Source organism: Elaeis guineensis, chromosome 14 (genome assembly GCF_000442705.2).
Source record: "Elaeis guineensis isolate ETL-2024a chromosome 14, EG11, whole genome shotgun sequence".
Classification (NCBI taxonomy): Eukaryota; Viridiplantae; Streptophyta; class Magnoliopsida; order Arecales; family Arecaceae; genus Elaeis; species Elaeis guineensis.
This window is the reverse complement of record NC_026006.2, coordinates 41,699,728-41,711,909: the sequence shown is the minus strand read 5'-3', so window position 1 is coordinate 41,711,909 and position 12,182 is coordinate 41,699,728. Positions and strand designations below refer to the sequence as shown.

General features: G+C 37.5%; 1 protein-coding gene across 2 annotated transcripts; it reads left to right on the top strand.

Annotated features, from left to right (window-relative positions):
- The first annotated feature begins 425 nt into the window (after window positions 1–425).
- On the top strand, window positions 426–11,569 carry LOC105057898 (CBL-interacting protein kinase 1). Of its 2 annotated transcripts, XM_010940615.4 has the most exons (13): window positions 427–545; window positions 6,849–7,215; window positions 7,329–7,391; window positions 8,886–8,957; window positions 9,067–9,174; window positions 9,335–9,469; window positions 9,560–9,685; window positions 9,765–9,974; window positions 10,075–10,176; window positions 10,559–10,675; window positions 10,779–10,850; window positions 11,003–11,077; window positions 11,257–11,569. In XM_010940615.4, exons 2-13 carry the CDS (start codon window positions 7,042–7,044, stop codon window positions 11,374–11,376), a joined length of 1,374 nt encoding a protein of 457 aa, XP_010938917.1. In that variant the 5' UTR covers window positions 427–545; window positions 6,849–7,041; the 3' UTR covers window positions 11,377–11,569. The 2 variants fall into 2 exon arrangements, 1 of the variants encoding a protein (XP_010938917.1); XR_012136833.1 differs by lacking the exon at window positions 11,257–11,569 and having other exon boundaries at window positions 426–545; window positions 10,768–10,850; window positions 11,003–11,030.
- The last annotated feature ends 613 nt before the right edge of the window (window positions 11,570–12,182 follow it).

Here is a 12,182-nt window from a genome sequence, read left to right as displayed (position 1 = left end):
ATAAAAAAAATTGAAAAGAATATATATGGGAAAGCCTCATCAAGTTATAAGGGCCTACATGATCAGACTTGAAAACAGTTCAAACAAATTTTTCTAAACTATTTATTTAAGTAATATCTTGTAGTATCTCCTAAGAACCACGCGTTCTAGTCAATCCATCCAAGGAATTCTTCTACCTTTTTATTTAATAATAAAATAATTATTATATAATAAATTGTAATTGAAAAGTAATATCTGTCACCACCCAAAAAGAAAAAGTAATATCTACCAGCTGTTCGAATATTGCTAGCAAAGTGATCACGTTGCTTTATCTCAACCTGACTCATAATTGCATATTATTATATCTCTCTGTAGGTCCCTTCATTAGTTACATGACACGTCGAGCTCAGGCGCTCCCTTCTCTCCGAAGTCCTCCCGGCTTATAAAAGCTGCGGCCCCTCCGTCGCTGGATTCCCCCGCAACAACCCGACCCGTCTTCACCGGCGCTGCCTCCTCCGTCACCATCTCTGCCACCTCGGCAACGCGCCTGCAAGTAATAGTCCGAGGTAAGCCAATTTTATTGCTAAAGATATACTTTTCTTTTTCCTTTCTTTATTCTTTTAATAATTTTCCCCTCTTGTCTTTGAACTGGTTCTGATCGCGTGTCATCTTTGATCTGGATTGAATGGCTCCGTCACCAAAAGAATTCATTACGTTGGAGCATGGACTAAGTTGCTTGCAACAAATCCTCCATTGAATTATTATTATTTTTTTCCCTTTTTCTTTTTTCTTCTTTTCAAAGTAGGTTCCTGGATCCTAGCTATGTTGCTTGGTGCCAAACGAGGTTCTGTTTATCCGTATATATTACTCAGAAAATTCTACAAAATAAACAAGAAGAAAATGGGATTCCTCTTCCAGTCACAACAATCAATGGTTTTCCCCACAATTTTATAAGTATTTTTAGAATAAATAAAAAAGATATATAATTATTTATTTTAATTTTTTATTTGTATTTTTCTTGTTGGGAAAATTTTGCGTGCAACGCCGGGGAGATCACGCCACGTGTTATTCCAGGTGGGACCCACCTTCGCTTTCTGACTTGCCAGCCTTGGCGGGACCCACTTGTTAAACGAAGTGGATGTACGAATTTAGGCATTCAATTCCTAGGTCGCATTGATCTCGTGGTTCTCGTTTCCCCACGTCGACTCCAACTTGGTCCCAGTGTCGACCCCAACTTGCTCCTCCGAGAAATTATTGGCTGGACCACGCCGAAGTAGAAGACCAGCGCATATATGGAGCACGTGCACGGTGGATAAGACGCAATCCGGAATTCGTGAAATAGAAGGCTTAATGTGGCGTGTTATCCACCGTGGGATTTGGTCCCCACGTCTCTTGCAATGAAAAAATTACTGATCGGGTGGGTCCCGTTTAGGTGTGTGAATGGGTGCGTGGACGTGGATGGATGCATCGTACCCGCCACGTAACCGTGTAGCTTTGCCTGTGGGACCCAGGTAACTTTCAATGTGGCAAAAATTAGTGGTGGATAAATATTGGAATCTTGGTCCGATTTACGTTAATGCATGCAGATCCATGCAAGCTTCCAAAAGCACCAATCGACCATGCTGGTCTTCGGGTTGGCGAACACAAAAGGGACTTGAAACCCTTTTCACCTTTTATGAGATATGGCAAGGTAGCTCGCCATATCCAGTGTTTGGTTTTGCTTCTTCATGTATCTACGGGAGAGGTCTGGGCTGGTCTACAAGCGCGAAGGTTCTAGATTCATGGATAGTCTAAATATGTCACCGTGATGTTAGATAGCAATGAAAAATTTCTCAGACTATGACTATTTTTTCTTATATATTAAGTTATGTTTGTCGTCTTCCTATATTGAAGGATTCTAAGTGGTGAAAAATATAAACAATGCCATGTCTAAGTATTATTTGAGTATCTTCCTTATGAATATTCTGAGGAGGCCTGACTTGGTCTATCCTTAAAATGCTTTAAAATAAATTGGGATTATTTTTCTTTAATTAAGTTATGCCTCTTGCTGGAGTTTTATTTAAAATAAAAAAAGATTTAAATTTTTTTATTTTTAAATTTTTATTATTTAAAAATATTAAATTTTATTTTTAACTTAAACACTTCTTTCCGAATAGATATGACTCTTTGGAAGAGAATATTGTTTTCTAAAGAAATACGATATTTTAAAAACATCGTATCTTTTCGAAACCATGGCATCTTCTTGATAATCTAGATAGAGTCTATAAATAAGCTTTGGATTCGACTATTTCAATAGGAATAAAAACTCTCAATCTCTTCTTGTGTTCTGTCTCTCTCTATTTCTTTCTAAGATAGAGATCGTCTTTCTCTATTTTTTTATTTTTTTTGGATATCTGAAAGGAATCTTTTGGATCAGCCTCCCTAACAATTATGCTTGTTAGAAGAGGATTGAATAGAGCCGGATCATTGTACCTTAAGGACGAGATCATCGAAGACCGCACGTGGGGGCAAAACATGTTCTTAGGACAGTGTTTCATACATTTTGGTTCAGGCAACATCTTCTCAATCTTCTTCTTATCTTAGTACTCTATTTTCTTTTGTAAAATCATCTTAAAATCATATAAACAACAATAGCAATTTTTAGATATTTTAATTGATTTTTTCCATCATCTCTTTCTTTCAAGTATTAAGGTGTTCCTATATAGGAAAAGTATAAAAGATGGAATAATATTTTGAAAAAATTTTAGAAATATAATCTTGATTTTAGTCTAATTTCACTTATACCTCCTGTACTTTAAAAAGTATTAAACTGATCCTTTTAGTTATCGATATATTATAATATAATCCAATTGTTCATTTATCAACAAACAGTATTAGCTTTCTCTCTTAAATGGACAAAAATGTCCCTCACTCATATAGAAGAGATTGCTAGTAAGAAAGAGATGGAGGTAGAGAAAGCCACCATGAAAGGAGAGGGTGAGATTATAAAGATCAGCATGAAGGAGGAGGACGGTATCGAATGCCTCATAGATGGGATTAGAGGAGAAGGGGGTGAGGAGGAAGGAAAGGAGGGGAAAGTGGCCGCTGACAATGAATGGGTAGAGGTAGAGAGAACACCGTGAAGGGGGAGGACTCATAGGCACCCTAAGAGAAAGTGGATGACAAAGAAGAAAAGAGGATGAAGAAGAAGGGGAAGGGAAAGGATGGATTGCTAGTGAGAAACGATGGAGGTGGAGGGGGCCATCGTAGAGGGGTAGGGCTCATGAACAAGCTTAGAGGAGAAAGATAATGAAAAAAAAGTGGGTGAGAAAAAAAGGAAGGAAGGGTGAGGGGATGGCTCATAGGCGGCTTGGAGGAGAAGGATGAGGAAGAGAAATGAATGAGGAAGGAGAGGAGGGGGATGGATGGGTCACTAGTGAAGAATGGTTGTAAGTGAAGAGAGCCACCGTAGAGGAGAAGGGTTTGTAATGGGCTTGAAGGAGGAGGAAGATGAGGAGGAGAAGAAGTGGATAAGAAGAAAGAAGTGGAGGGAGAAGAGGAATCGTCGGTAAGAAATAGATGGAGACGGAGGAAACTATCATAGAGGAGGAAAAATGGATAAGGAGAAAGAAAGAAGGGGAGAGAACGAGGCAGAAAGAGGGATGCCAGCAATAGAGGAATAAGGAATCAATTAGATAGGAGGGAGGAGAGAGGAAGTGGAGATAAAGATATTTTTATTATTTTATAAAATAATAGTATCTTATAATAGTCATATAATATCATTTCATTAATGAAGATAGATAGCTATACCATATTGAAACATATTGATAATTAAAAAGATAAGTTTGACACTTTTAAATATAAAGTATAAGAGATATAAGTGAAATTGGATTAAAGTTGAGGGATATTCAAGTAATTTTTTTAAATATTTAATAGATTTCTTCCAAAGATATCAAAATTTAGGTATATTGGCTTTGCTTGTGAAAATTGATTGGGAAGAACTATTGTATTCTTTGAATATATATATAATCTCAAAAAATATAAATGCTATAATTTCTAGAATAGCTAAAAATATAAATTTCATTACTCAGAAACAACTAATAAAATATATAGAATAAAAAAAGTCAAGAATATAAAGGATTCCACGGTTGTAGAGTAGGATTATGGAAACAGATTCTAATGATTTTCTTTGATTATAGAGAGTATAAATATAGAAATGGTTCCTAAAGATTATCTATAATTATATAATGCACAAATTTGGAAATATATCCTCATGATTGTGGAGAGAAGAGTTCACTAGGTTGTCTAATAAAGATATGAAAAAAATAATTCTATAATTATAGAGAGTACAATTATAAAAATGGATTTCAATGATTGTGGAGAGATGAGAGTGCACATACTTGATTTAGCTACCTAATATTCACCCTTTAAGCTAACATGCATAGAGTAGAAATATCCAACTTGCATATTATCATGTGAAACTAAATTACCAAGTGGCTTGGTGAAGATATCTACAAGTTGATATTGAGATGAAACAAAAAAAATCCTAATGGTATTATTTTATAAGTTTTCTCGAATAGACTTGATAGTCCAATTCCTCATGAAATAATGGGTTGGTTGCAATATATTTATTAGGCTACTTAGTTGTCACAATGTAGTTGCATTAAGTATGGATGGTGATATTGAGATCCAATAGCAAATATCATGGAACACCTAGTCTTGGGATAGCTAGCCCATCACAAATATATATAGACACAAAATTATAAATTTGAATTTGAAGATAGTAAGACCGTTTGAGATGGTGAACCCTTCAAGTATCATAAGATCCAATAAGTAGCATTAAGATGAGTAGTTCGAGGTTGATGTATAAATTGACTTAAAATATGAATTCGGCTAGTGATCACAAATAGATTAACTATTTAATAATTTCATAATATAGAATAAAATAGTAGTGCAAACTAGTCGAGCTGCTCACGAGCTACTCGAGCTCGACTTGATTCGATTATTATCAAGTTCGAGTCGAGCTCAAATAGCTTGAATAATTCTTCGAATCAACTTGAGTAGTCGAATACTTGACTTAAAAGCTTGCAAGCCTACTAGATTTATATATATATTTAATAATATTATTTTTTATTTATAATATATATTAATATATATTATTAATAGATTAAAGCTCGATTTTGAACTTAAACTCGAGCTCGAACATGACTCAATTGATATTCAAATTGAGTAGTTGATCTCGAGTTTTATCTATTTTTCATCGAGTCAAGCTCAAACTAGGGATATTAAGATTCGATCGATTGCGAGCGATTGCGAGCTGAATTTTGAGTCTCGTGGCGAGTTCGAGCTTCCAATCATTTGATTCGGCTTGATTGCATCCTAGATTAGGATCAGATAATAATTGTTTGGTGTCATCGACTAGATGGCCATGTTGATCAATTAAAAAGGCTGCCGGTTTGGAGCGAAGAAATCTGGTCTCATAATTCATTTCATGAATTGGAGAATAGTTAGCATTGTTGATAACTCAATTCTCCCATCATTTCCTTTTTGCCTACCTCGCCAAGTCCGAGAGATTTCGTAAGGTTGCTATTTAATTATAAGAAGGTCCATAAACATTAACAATGGCGATTACTTGATCCATTGGCATGCTTAAAGAATCAACTCGAGTTTCAACTCAAAAGAATCTCGTGATTTCCGCAGGATTGGAGAATCTAGATGTGCTAAAGGACTTCCATCTCTAACTATATGAACTGTATGACAGCCAACGAGATTGCTTAAGGAATTGGAGAACCAACAAAAGAGTGGGGGTTTTGTGTGTTTTACTTCGTTTGCATGTGAACATCTATCGTACACGCAAGCATGCTTGGAATGCTGTCTCTTTTAGTTTTCTACACACGTTGGCGCTTGTTAACTGGTTGTTGTTTTCCTTTTTCCGTAGGATTAAACAACCGTCATCTAATATTTTATAATAACATCCTCAACATGCATTTATAAAACATATAAATGTACACATCCATCAGTGGAAGGAACGAAAACACTGTTTCAGCCAACCATATTATAAAGACTAGGTTACAATCCATCCAACTGGATACCAATTTATTATGTTTAGGTTCCTATCTTCTTGCTAAATATATCTCTTGTCCACCCCTCCCACCCCCTAGCCATTTTATAAGCGGAAAGCATGTCTGGCCTAACCAATGCCAGTTGAGGCAAAACGGACAAAATAACCTCCCCGGACTATAATATTCCAAAATGATGGAACCAATATGCTCTTAAGGCTTGTTAACCTGTTCCTCTTGTCCGTCCTCCCCACTGTCTTACCCCCTTACTGGTGCAAAGAGACCACTAACATACAATTATTTGTTGAGCCAAAACAAACATAAATCCAGATCTTATTTTAAAAAGATAATAATCTTTGTGGAGAGATTATATCCTATACCATATATACCATGCGGTCATATACACCGTTAATTATAGCCACCCAATTTTACGGACCTAATGCATTAAACATTCATCTCCATATATTACTATAAGTGATTGTCATTATCGATGTGCACAATGTCAGTAAAGGATATAATTTCCGAATATTATTTCTCCACCATGAACCAACAATTTTTTTTTTTAGCAGTTAATATCAGGGACAATTCAGTAAATTTGAACCAGCTACTGTTTTGTGCACGCATTGAATTGGCGACCGAATACGCACTAAATTTTTAACTTCTAATCCGGGGATCCCCTCACCGCCCATGGCGGGTCCTGCCGAACCGTTTCCTCCCACGTGGCAACGCGTAGCTGGCAGGCAGCGCGGCGGTCAGCATGTTTTACCGGTGACGAGAATTTTATTATTTTTGGGTATTTATTCTATTGTTATCTAATCGCTATCCTTTTAGGCGCAGGAACAGGGACCCAATCACCGGCCCCCGCTTATATAACTCCCTTTGGGCCCCGGGGTTTTGTCCAATCGGGAGACAAAAAGCCTGTCTCCCCACAGTTATTCGGATCCGATCACTGGATAAGAAGGGAAGAAGGGAGAGAGAAGGGAGAGAGGGGAGATCATCATCCTCGGCGCCGGCGTGGACGTGAATGGTGAGGGAGGGAAGAGAGGGAATGCTACTGGGAAAGTACGAGATCGGGAGGACGCTCGGAGAGGGAAACTTCGGGAAGGTGAAATACGCACGCCACGTGGAGACAGGGAAGGCCGTCGCCGTGAAAATCCTCGACCGGAAGCGCATCCAATCCCTAAAGATCGATGACCAGGTATTGTAACCCCCCTTTTGGAAAGAACCTTTTCTTCTCTTGGGCTCCGGAAAGGGCCTTTTTGGGGCGTTTGAGGTATGGACATGAAAGGACGATCATTAATATGTGTGCAGATAAAAAGAGAGATTGGAACGCTGAAGCTTTTGAAGCATCCGAACGTCGTTCGATTACAGGAGGTTCGTTGAATTATACAAGATCTTAAGTTTTATAGGATGAAGTTATTCTGATTTTTTTATAAAACGGGTTCCATCCCCGTTTTTGATGCTCGGGACAGAGGATGTCCCAAAATCTGCCGTTCGAGAGATGTGGGAATAATGATGGAATGTTTCATCTCATTCCGGCACTCAAGATGGAGGATGTTTGAAGATCTATTGTTTGGGATGTTGGAATAATGATGGGATGATCCTATTCCGATGCTCCGGATGGTTCTCTGTTCATGGAATATTTAGGCAATTCGAATCCTTATAATCTTATACATATTTATTTCATTTTTTATATTTTGAAAAGATTTGTTTGATTTTTTTGAGGTTTTAGTAATTGGTCTCCTCCAGGGTTGGCTGGACGGGGAATGGAGGCGTTAGTTTTCCTTCCGTTCTCTTTCCGACTTCTAGAGTTCGTTAATTGATATAAAATGCTCTATTAATCGTGGCGGTGGATCCCACGCCATGCCATGTGTTGGGTCCCACCCGAGTGCTGCAGAAGGTTTTCATAATTATTACTATTTTCGTTCTCTTCTACGCGCTTTTGATTGGCCGCACGAGGTGGGACCCGCTGGATGCACGTGGGTGAACACCAATCGCGTCGTGGTGCGGGAAGCCAAAATCCCGCCGGATCGGACGGTTGGGATTGACAGAAATAGTTGTGCCAGTACGACGATCAGAACCGTTCAATGGGTGGTATGCTGCACTTCTGGACCAGCACAGTGGATCCAAATCATTGGAGGGACCCACATGTGACGCTAGTGTCTTGTGTGGTGCAGAAATCCGGTCGGTCCCGGTCTCGCCCCCCGCCTTTTTTCTTTTTGCCCCTCTCTTTCATCGTCAGCCTGTCTGCCTCCAAATTCCAAACCTAGAGGCTAAGTCATGCCCATGAACAGTGTTGCAGTGTCTTATTGTTGGGTCCATGTGACCCACCCACAGTACCTCTAAGCGAGGTAGCTTTCAAAATCCAATTGGTTTTCGCTAATCCAGTTGTAATTTTTTAACATTTTATATAAGAATATGAGTTTTAGAACTTTGGTTTGTCAACCTTTTCGGTGGTGATATATCTGCTGCCAGTACTCTTGCTTGGTCTTGGCGAATGGTATTATATTAGAATATAAAAGATACAAGAACACTGAAAATGACAGAAAATTACTTTGTGGTCCTGGTGATGTTATTGTAGGTTTATGTAATTCCTATAGTAAGATGAATTTGGTTTACAGAACCTTCTCATCTAGATTTATGTTTGTTAGGTTGCATCTAAATTTCAAAGTAGATTTTCCATTCTATGCCTGGTCACACAGTGTCCATAACATATAGGATGAAAACTAAAGAAAGGATAAAATTAAGTGATTTATTAATCATACAATGATGCAAGTAATATTCTGATGAACTAGGAACATGGCTGTAGACTGAGTCACCATACACTGCCTTCTAGTATGGTTTTTGATGATTGTTTCTGTCTGGCAGGTAGCGGCAAGCAAAACCAAGATTTACATGGTCCTTGAATATGTGAATGGTGGTGAATTATTCGACAAAATCGTAAGGAGCTCTGATTCCTATATGCATAAATATTTTGCCTACTATATATAGGCCTGCAGCACTATTGAGTAGTTTTGAAGTGAATTATTTTCATCGTTGGATGTTGAAGGAACTGAAGGGGAAGCTCTCAGAACCAGAGGGAAGAAGGCTTTTTCAGCAGCTAATTGATGCTATAAGCTATTGCCATGAGAAGGGTGTTTACCACAGGGATTTAAAGGTGAATGTTCATACTAGTCTGAAGTATGTCAAATATCTAAAACACTATAAAATATTTCTTTTGTAGGCTCATTACCGTCTTCCAGTCTCTTGTAACGGTTTGGCAGGTTGAGACTACAGAGATTTAGACTAGCTTACACTTTTCACTTGTTTTGCTACAGCCGGAGAACGTTCTTATTGATGCAAAAGGGAACATAAAGATATCTGATTTTGGCCTCAGTGCTTTACCTCAGCATTTTGGGAATGATGGATTGTTGCATACAACCTGTGGCAGTCCGAATTATATTGCCCCTGAGGTAGTAACCGAAAATCTTGTCAGAGATGATGTTTTCATGCTTATAATAATGTCGTAATTAATTGAGAAGTTCATGTGGCAATGTTTGCAGGTCCTTGCCAACAGAGGATATGATGGTGCGAGGTCAGATATCTGGTCTTGTGGTGTAATCTTATACGTTATTCTTGTGGGATATCTTCCATTTCAAGATAGAAATCTTGCTGTTCTTTATCAGAAGGTATGTACAATACAGAAAGAACAATGATAAGTTTGACCTTTCAATCATTCACTGATCATAATTTTCTTGATTCAATTAGATATTCAAGGGAGACTTTCGGATCCCTAAATGGCTATCCCATGGTGCTCAAAACCTTTTACGGAAAATTCTTAATCCAAATCCTATCACCCGGATAAATGTGGCTGGAATTAAAGAAGATGAGTGGTTTAAGGAAGACTATACTCCTGTTGTTCCGAATGATGATGATGAAGATAAGAGTATTGATGATGCAACTCTCTCAATTAAAGAGGTAGCATATGTGTGGATGACATGATATTAGGTGCTATTGCTTCTCATATATTCCTGACATGTGGATGTGAAACTGAAAACGATCCTTTTGTTTCTTGAAGCATAATGAGGGAGATTTTCCATTGTCGCCCACCCACATCAATGCTTTTGAGCTTATCGGAATGTCTTCATTCCTTGATCTTTCTGGCTTTTTCGAAAAAGAGGTGAGATCAAACTTCTATCTGTCTTCTTTTTTTAGTCTCTCAATCAATATGAACAGAATAATCTCTGTGACTAGTCGACAGAATATATTGTCTCGACCATGATATGTTTTTACCTGGTTAGTGCACAAAGCCTCATTTAGTATATCCTTCCTACAGAGCTACAATACTGACCGAAATAATAATTGTCAGATCTTCAGTAATTTTACCTCTTCCAAGTTCCTATATGTTTCCTGTCATCTATCACTAGGATCACTAACCGTGAACCGCTGATGCATTGCCAACAGACAGCTGAACATTGAAATATCTATTTGCTTTGATATAATGATCATAAAAAAATCTGAGCATTACTAAAATCCATTTATCATGATTTTGGATATTTCAGGATGTTTCTGAAAGGAAGATAAGATTCACGTCCAACTATCCACCGAAAGATTTGTTTAATAAGATCAAAGATATTGTTACAGAAATGGGTTATCAAGTCCAGAGGGGATGTGGAAAGGTTAGTATATTGGGATTTCTTCAGCAATTTTAACAATGTATCTGAGTTGCTTGTATCATATAAAATTTTCAGAACTTTGAAATTTTACTTAGCCTGTTTGCAGCTGAAAGTCTTGCAACAGTCCAAGGGTGCAAAGAGCCCAAATAGCCCAGGATCCCTTTCTGTTGTTGCTGAGGTAGATATTATTTAGCTTACTCTCTGATTCGTAATATTTATCTGTCCAGTAGCATCAGCTGGTGATGCTAATTAATGTACCAATTTATATGACATATTTCTTTTATCAGACATCTTGTGTACTTGAAAGCTAACTGCATATTCTAAAATCAGGTGTTTGAGCTCAGTCCATCTCTGTATGTTGTAGAACTAAGAAAATCATATGGAGATTCTACATTGTACAGACAGGTATTACTCTCTGCGCTTGTGTCTGTCCATGTATAGGTGCATGCTTGTGTCTGCTTCATTGATTGCCTAAGATTAGTATTTTTAATATAAAGTTTGCTAGAATGATGCCAACTTCTGGTTGGCTAAATATTAGTTGGATCTTTCACTAACTTGGATAACTCTTTTGCTGGTGCCTGCAGTTATGTACAAAGCTATCAAATGATTTAAGTGTCTGTAAAAGCCAGCAGCTTTTGAAGACACAATCTTGCTTGCAGGAGCTCACTGGTTTTGAAGGGGAGATGCCTGTTGCTGCTTTGTGATCAATAAGAATTTGTATCACATAGGATGCAGGACGAAAAATAGTTTTCCCCATCCACATGTATTTGGGACTTACCTGAAAGAACATCAATATTAGAATTGTTACAATGTACATAGTTGTTCCCCTTGAGATAAAGGCCGTTGGCTTTTATAATATAAATAAATAATTATTTGTGTACAAAAATATTCATACAACATCATATGTTCTGGACTTTGAAAGACCTCTCTTTTTACCAAACTCTATGGAGAGTTGCTGGATCTAAAATGCATGATATGGAACCATTAGCTTCCAACAGTCAAGAAATGTGCCTGCTTGTTCTGAAATTCAGAGTTTTCTCATCATATCAACCATCATGGACACTGGCAGAATATGAAATACAAACATATTAAATGATCAGCTGCAAATAAAAAATTGAGTGCACAAAGAAATATTCCCTCTTTAAGTAAAGAAGTCACATCATGGTTCATGATTTGAATTTCGGGAAGAGACGACATGAGGCAAAATACTCATAGACACTTGTGGTTTACATCGAAAATTGGTGTAACTGTGTGGATCATGGGTAAATTTCTTGCATATCAAAACTTTACAAACTAATTAGGCTATTGTGTATATAATTCACTCTAAAAGTATTTCAATAGGGAAGGAAACTTATTGCTACATTAGTTCAGTTAACCTGGAGTACTGGTAAGAATTCTACGGATTTGGAGAGGAGCATAAACTGTTTACTTTTCAAAGCTTCTCTGGAAAACAAACTATCGAGTTTTCAAATTGTCAGTAGAAATTTCTTTACAAACAACAGGACACGTT

What these genes read in the sequence shown, in the direction of transcription:
- LOC105057898 (XM_010940615.4), top strand. Translation starts at nt 7,042, where the DNA reads ATGGTGAGGGAGGGAAGAGAGGGAATGCTACTGGGAAAGTACGAGATC. An exon ending in TTGCTGTTCTTTATCAGAAG is followed by an intron (nt 9,686 to 9,764) that starts GTATGTACAATA and finishes TGATTCAATTAG; the next exon opens with ATATTCAAGGGAGACTTTCG. An exon ending in TCCAGAGGGGATGTGGAAAG is followed by an intron (nt 10,676 to 10,778) that starts GTTAGTATATTG and finishes GCCTGTTTGCAG; the next exon opens with CTGAAAGTCTTGCAACAGTC.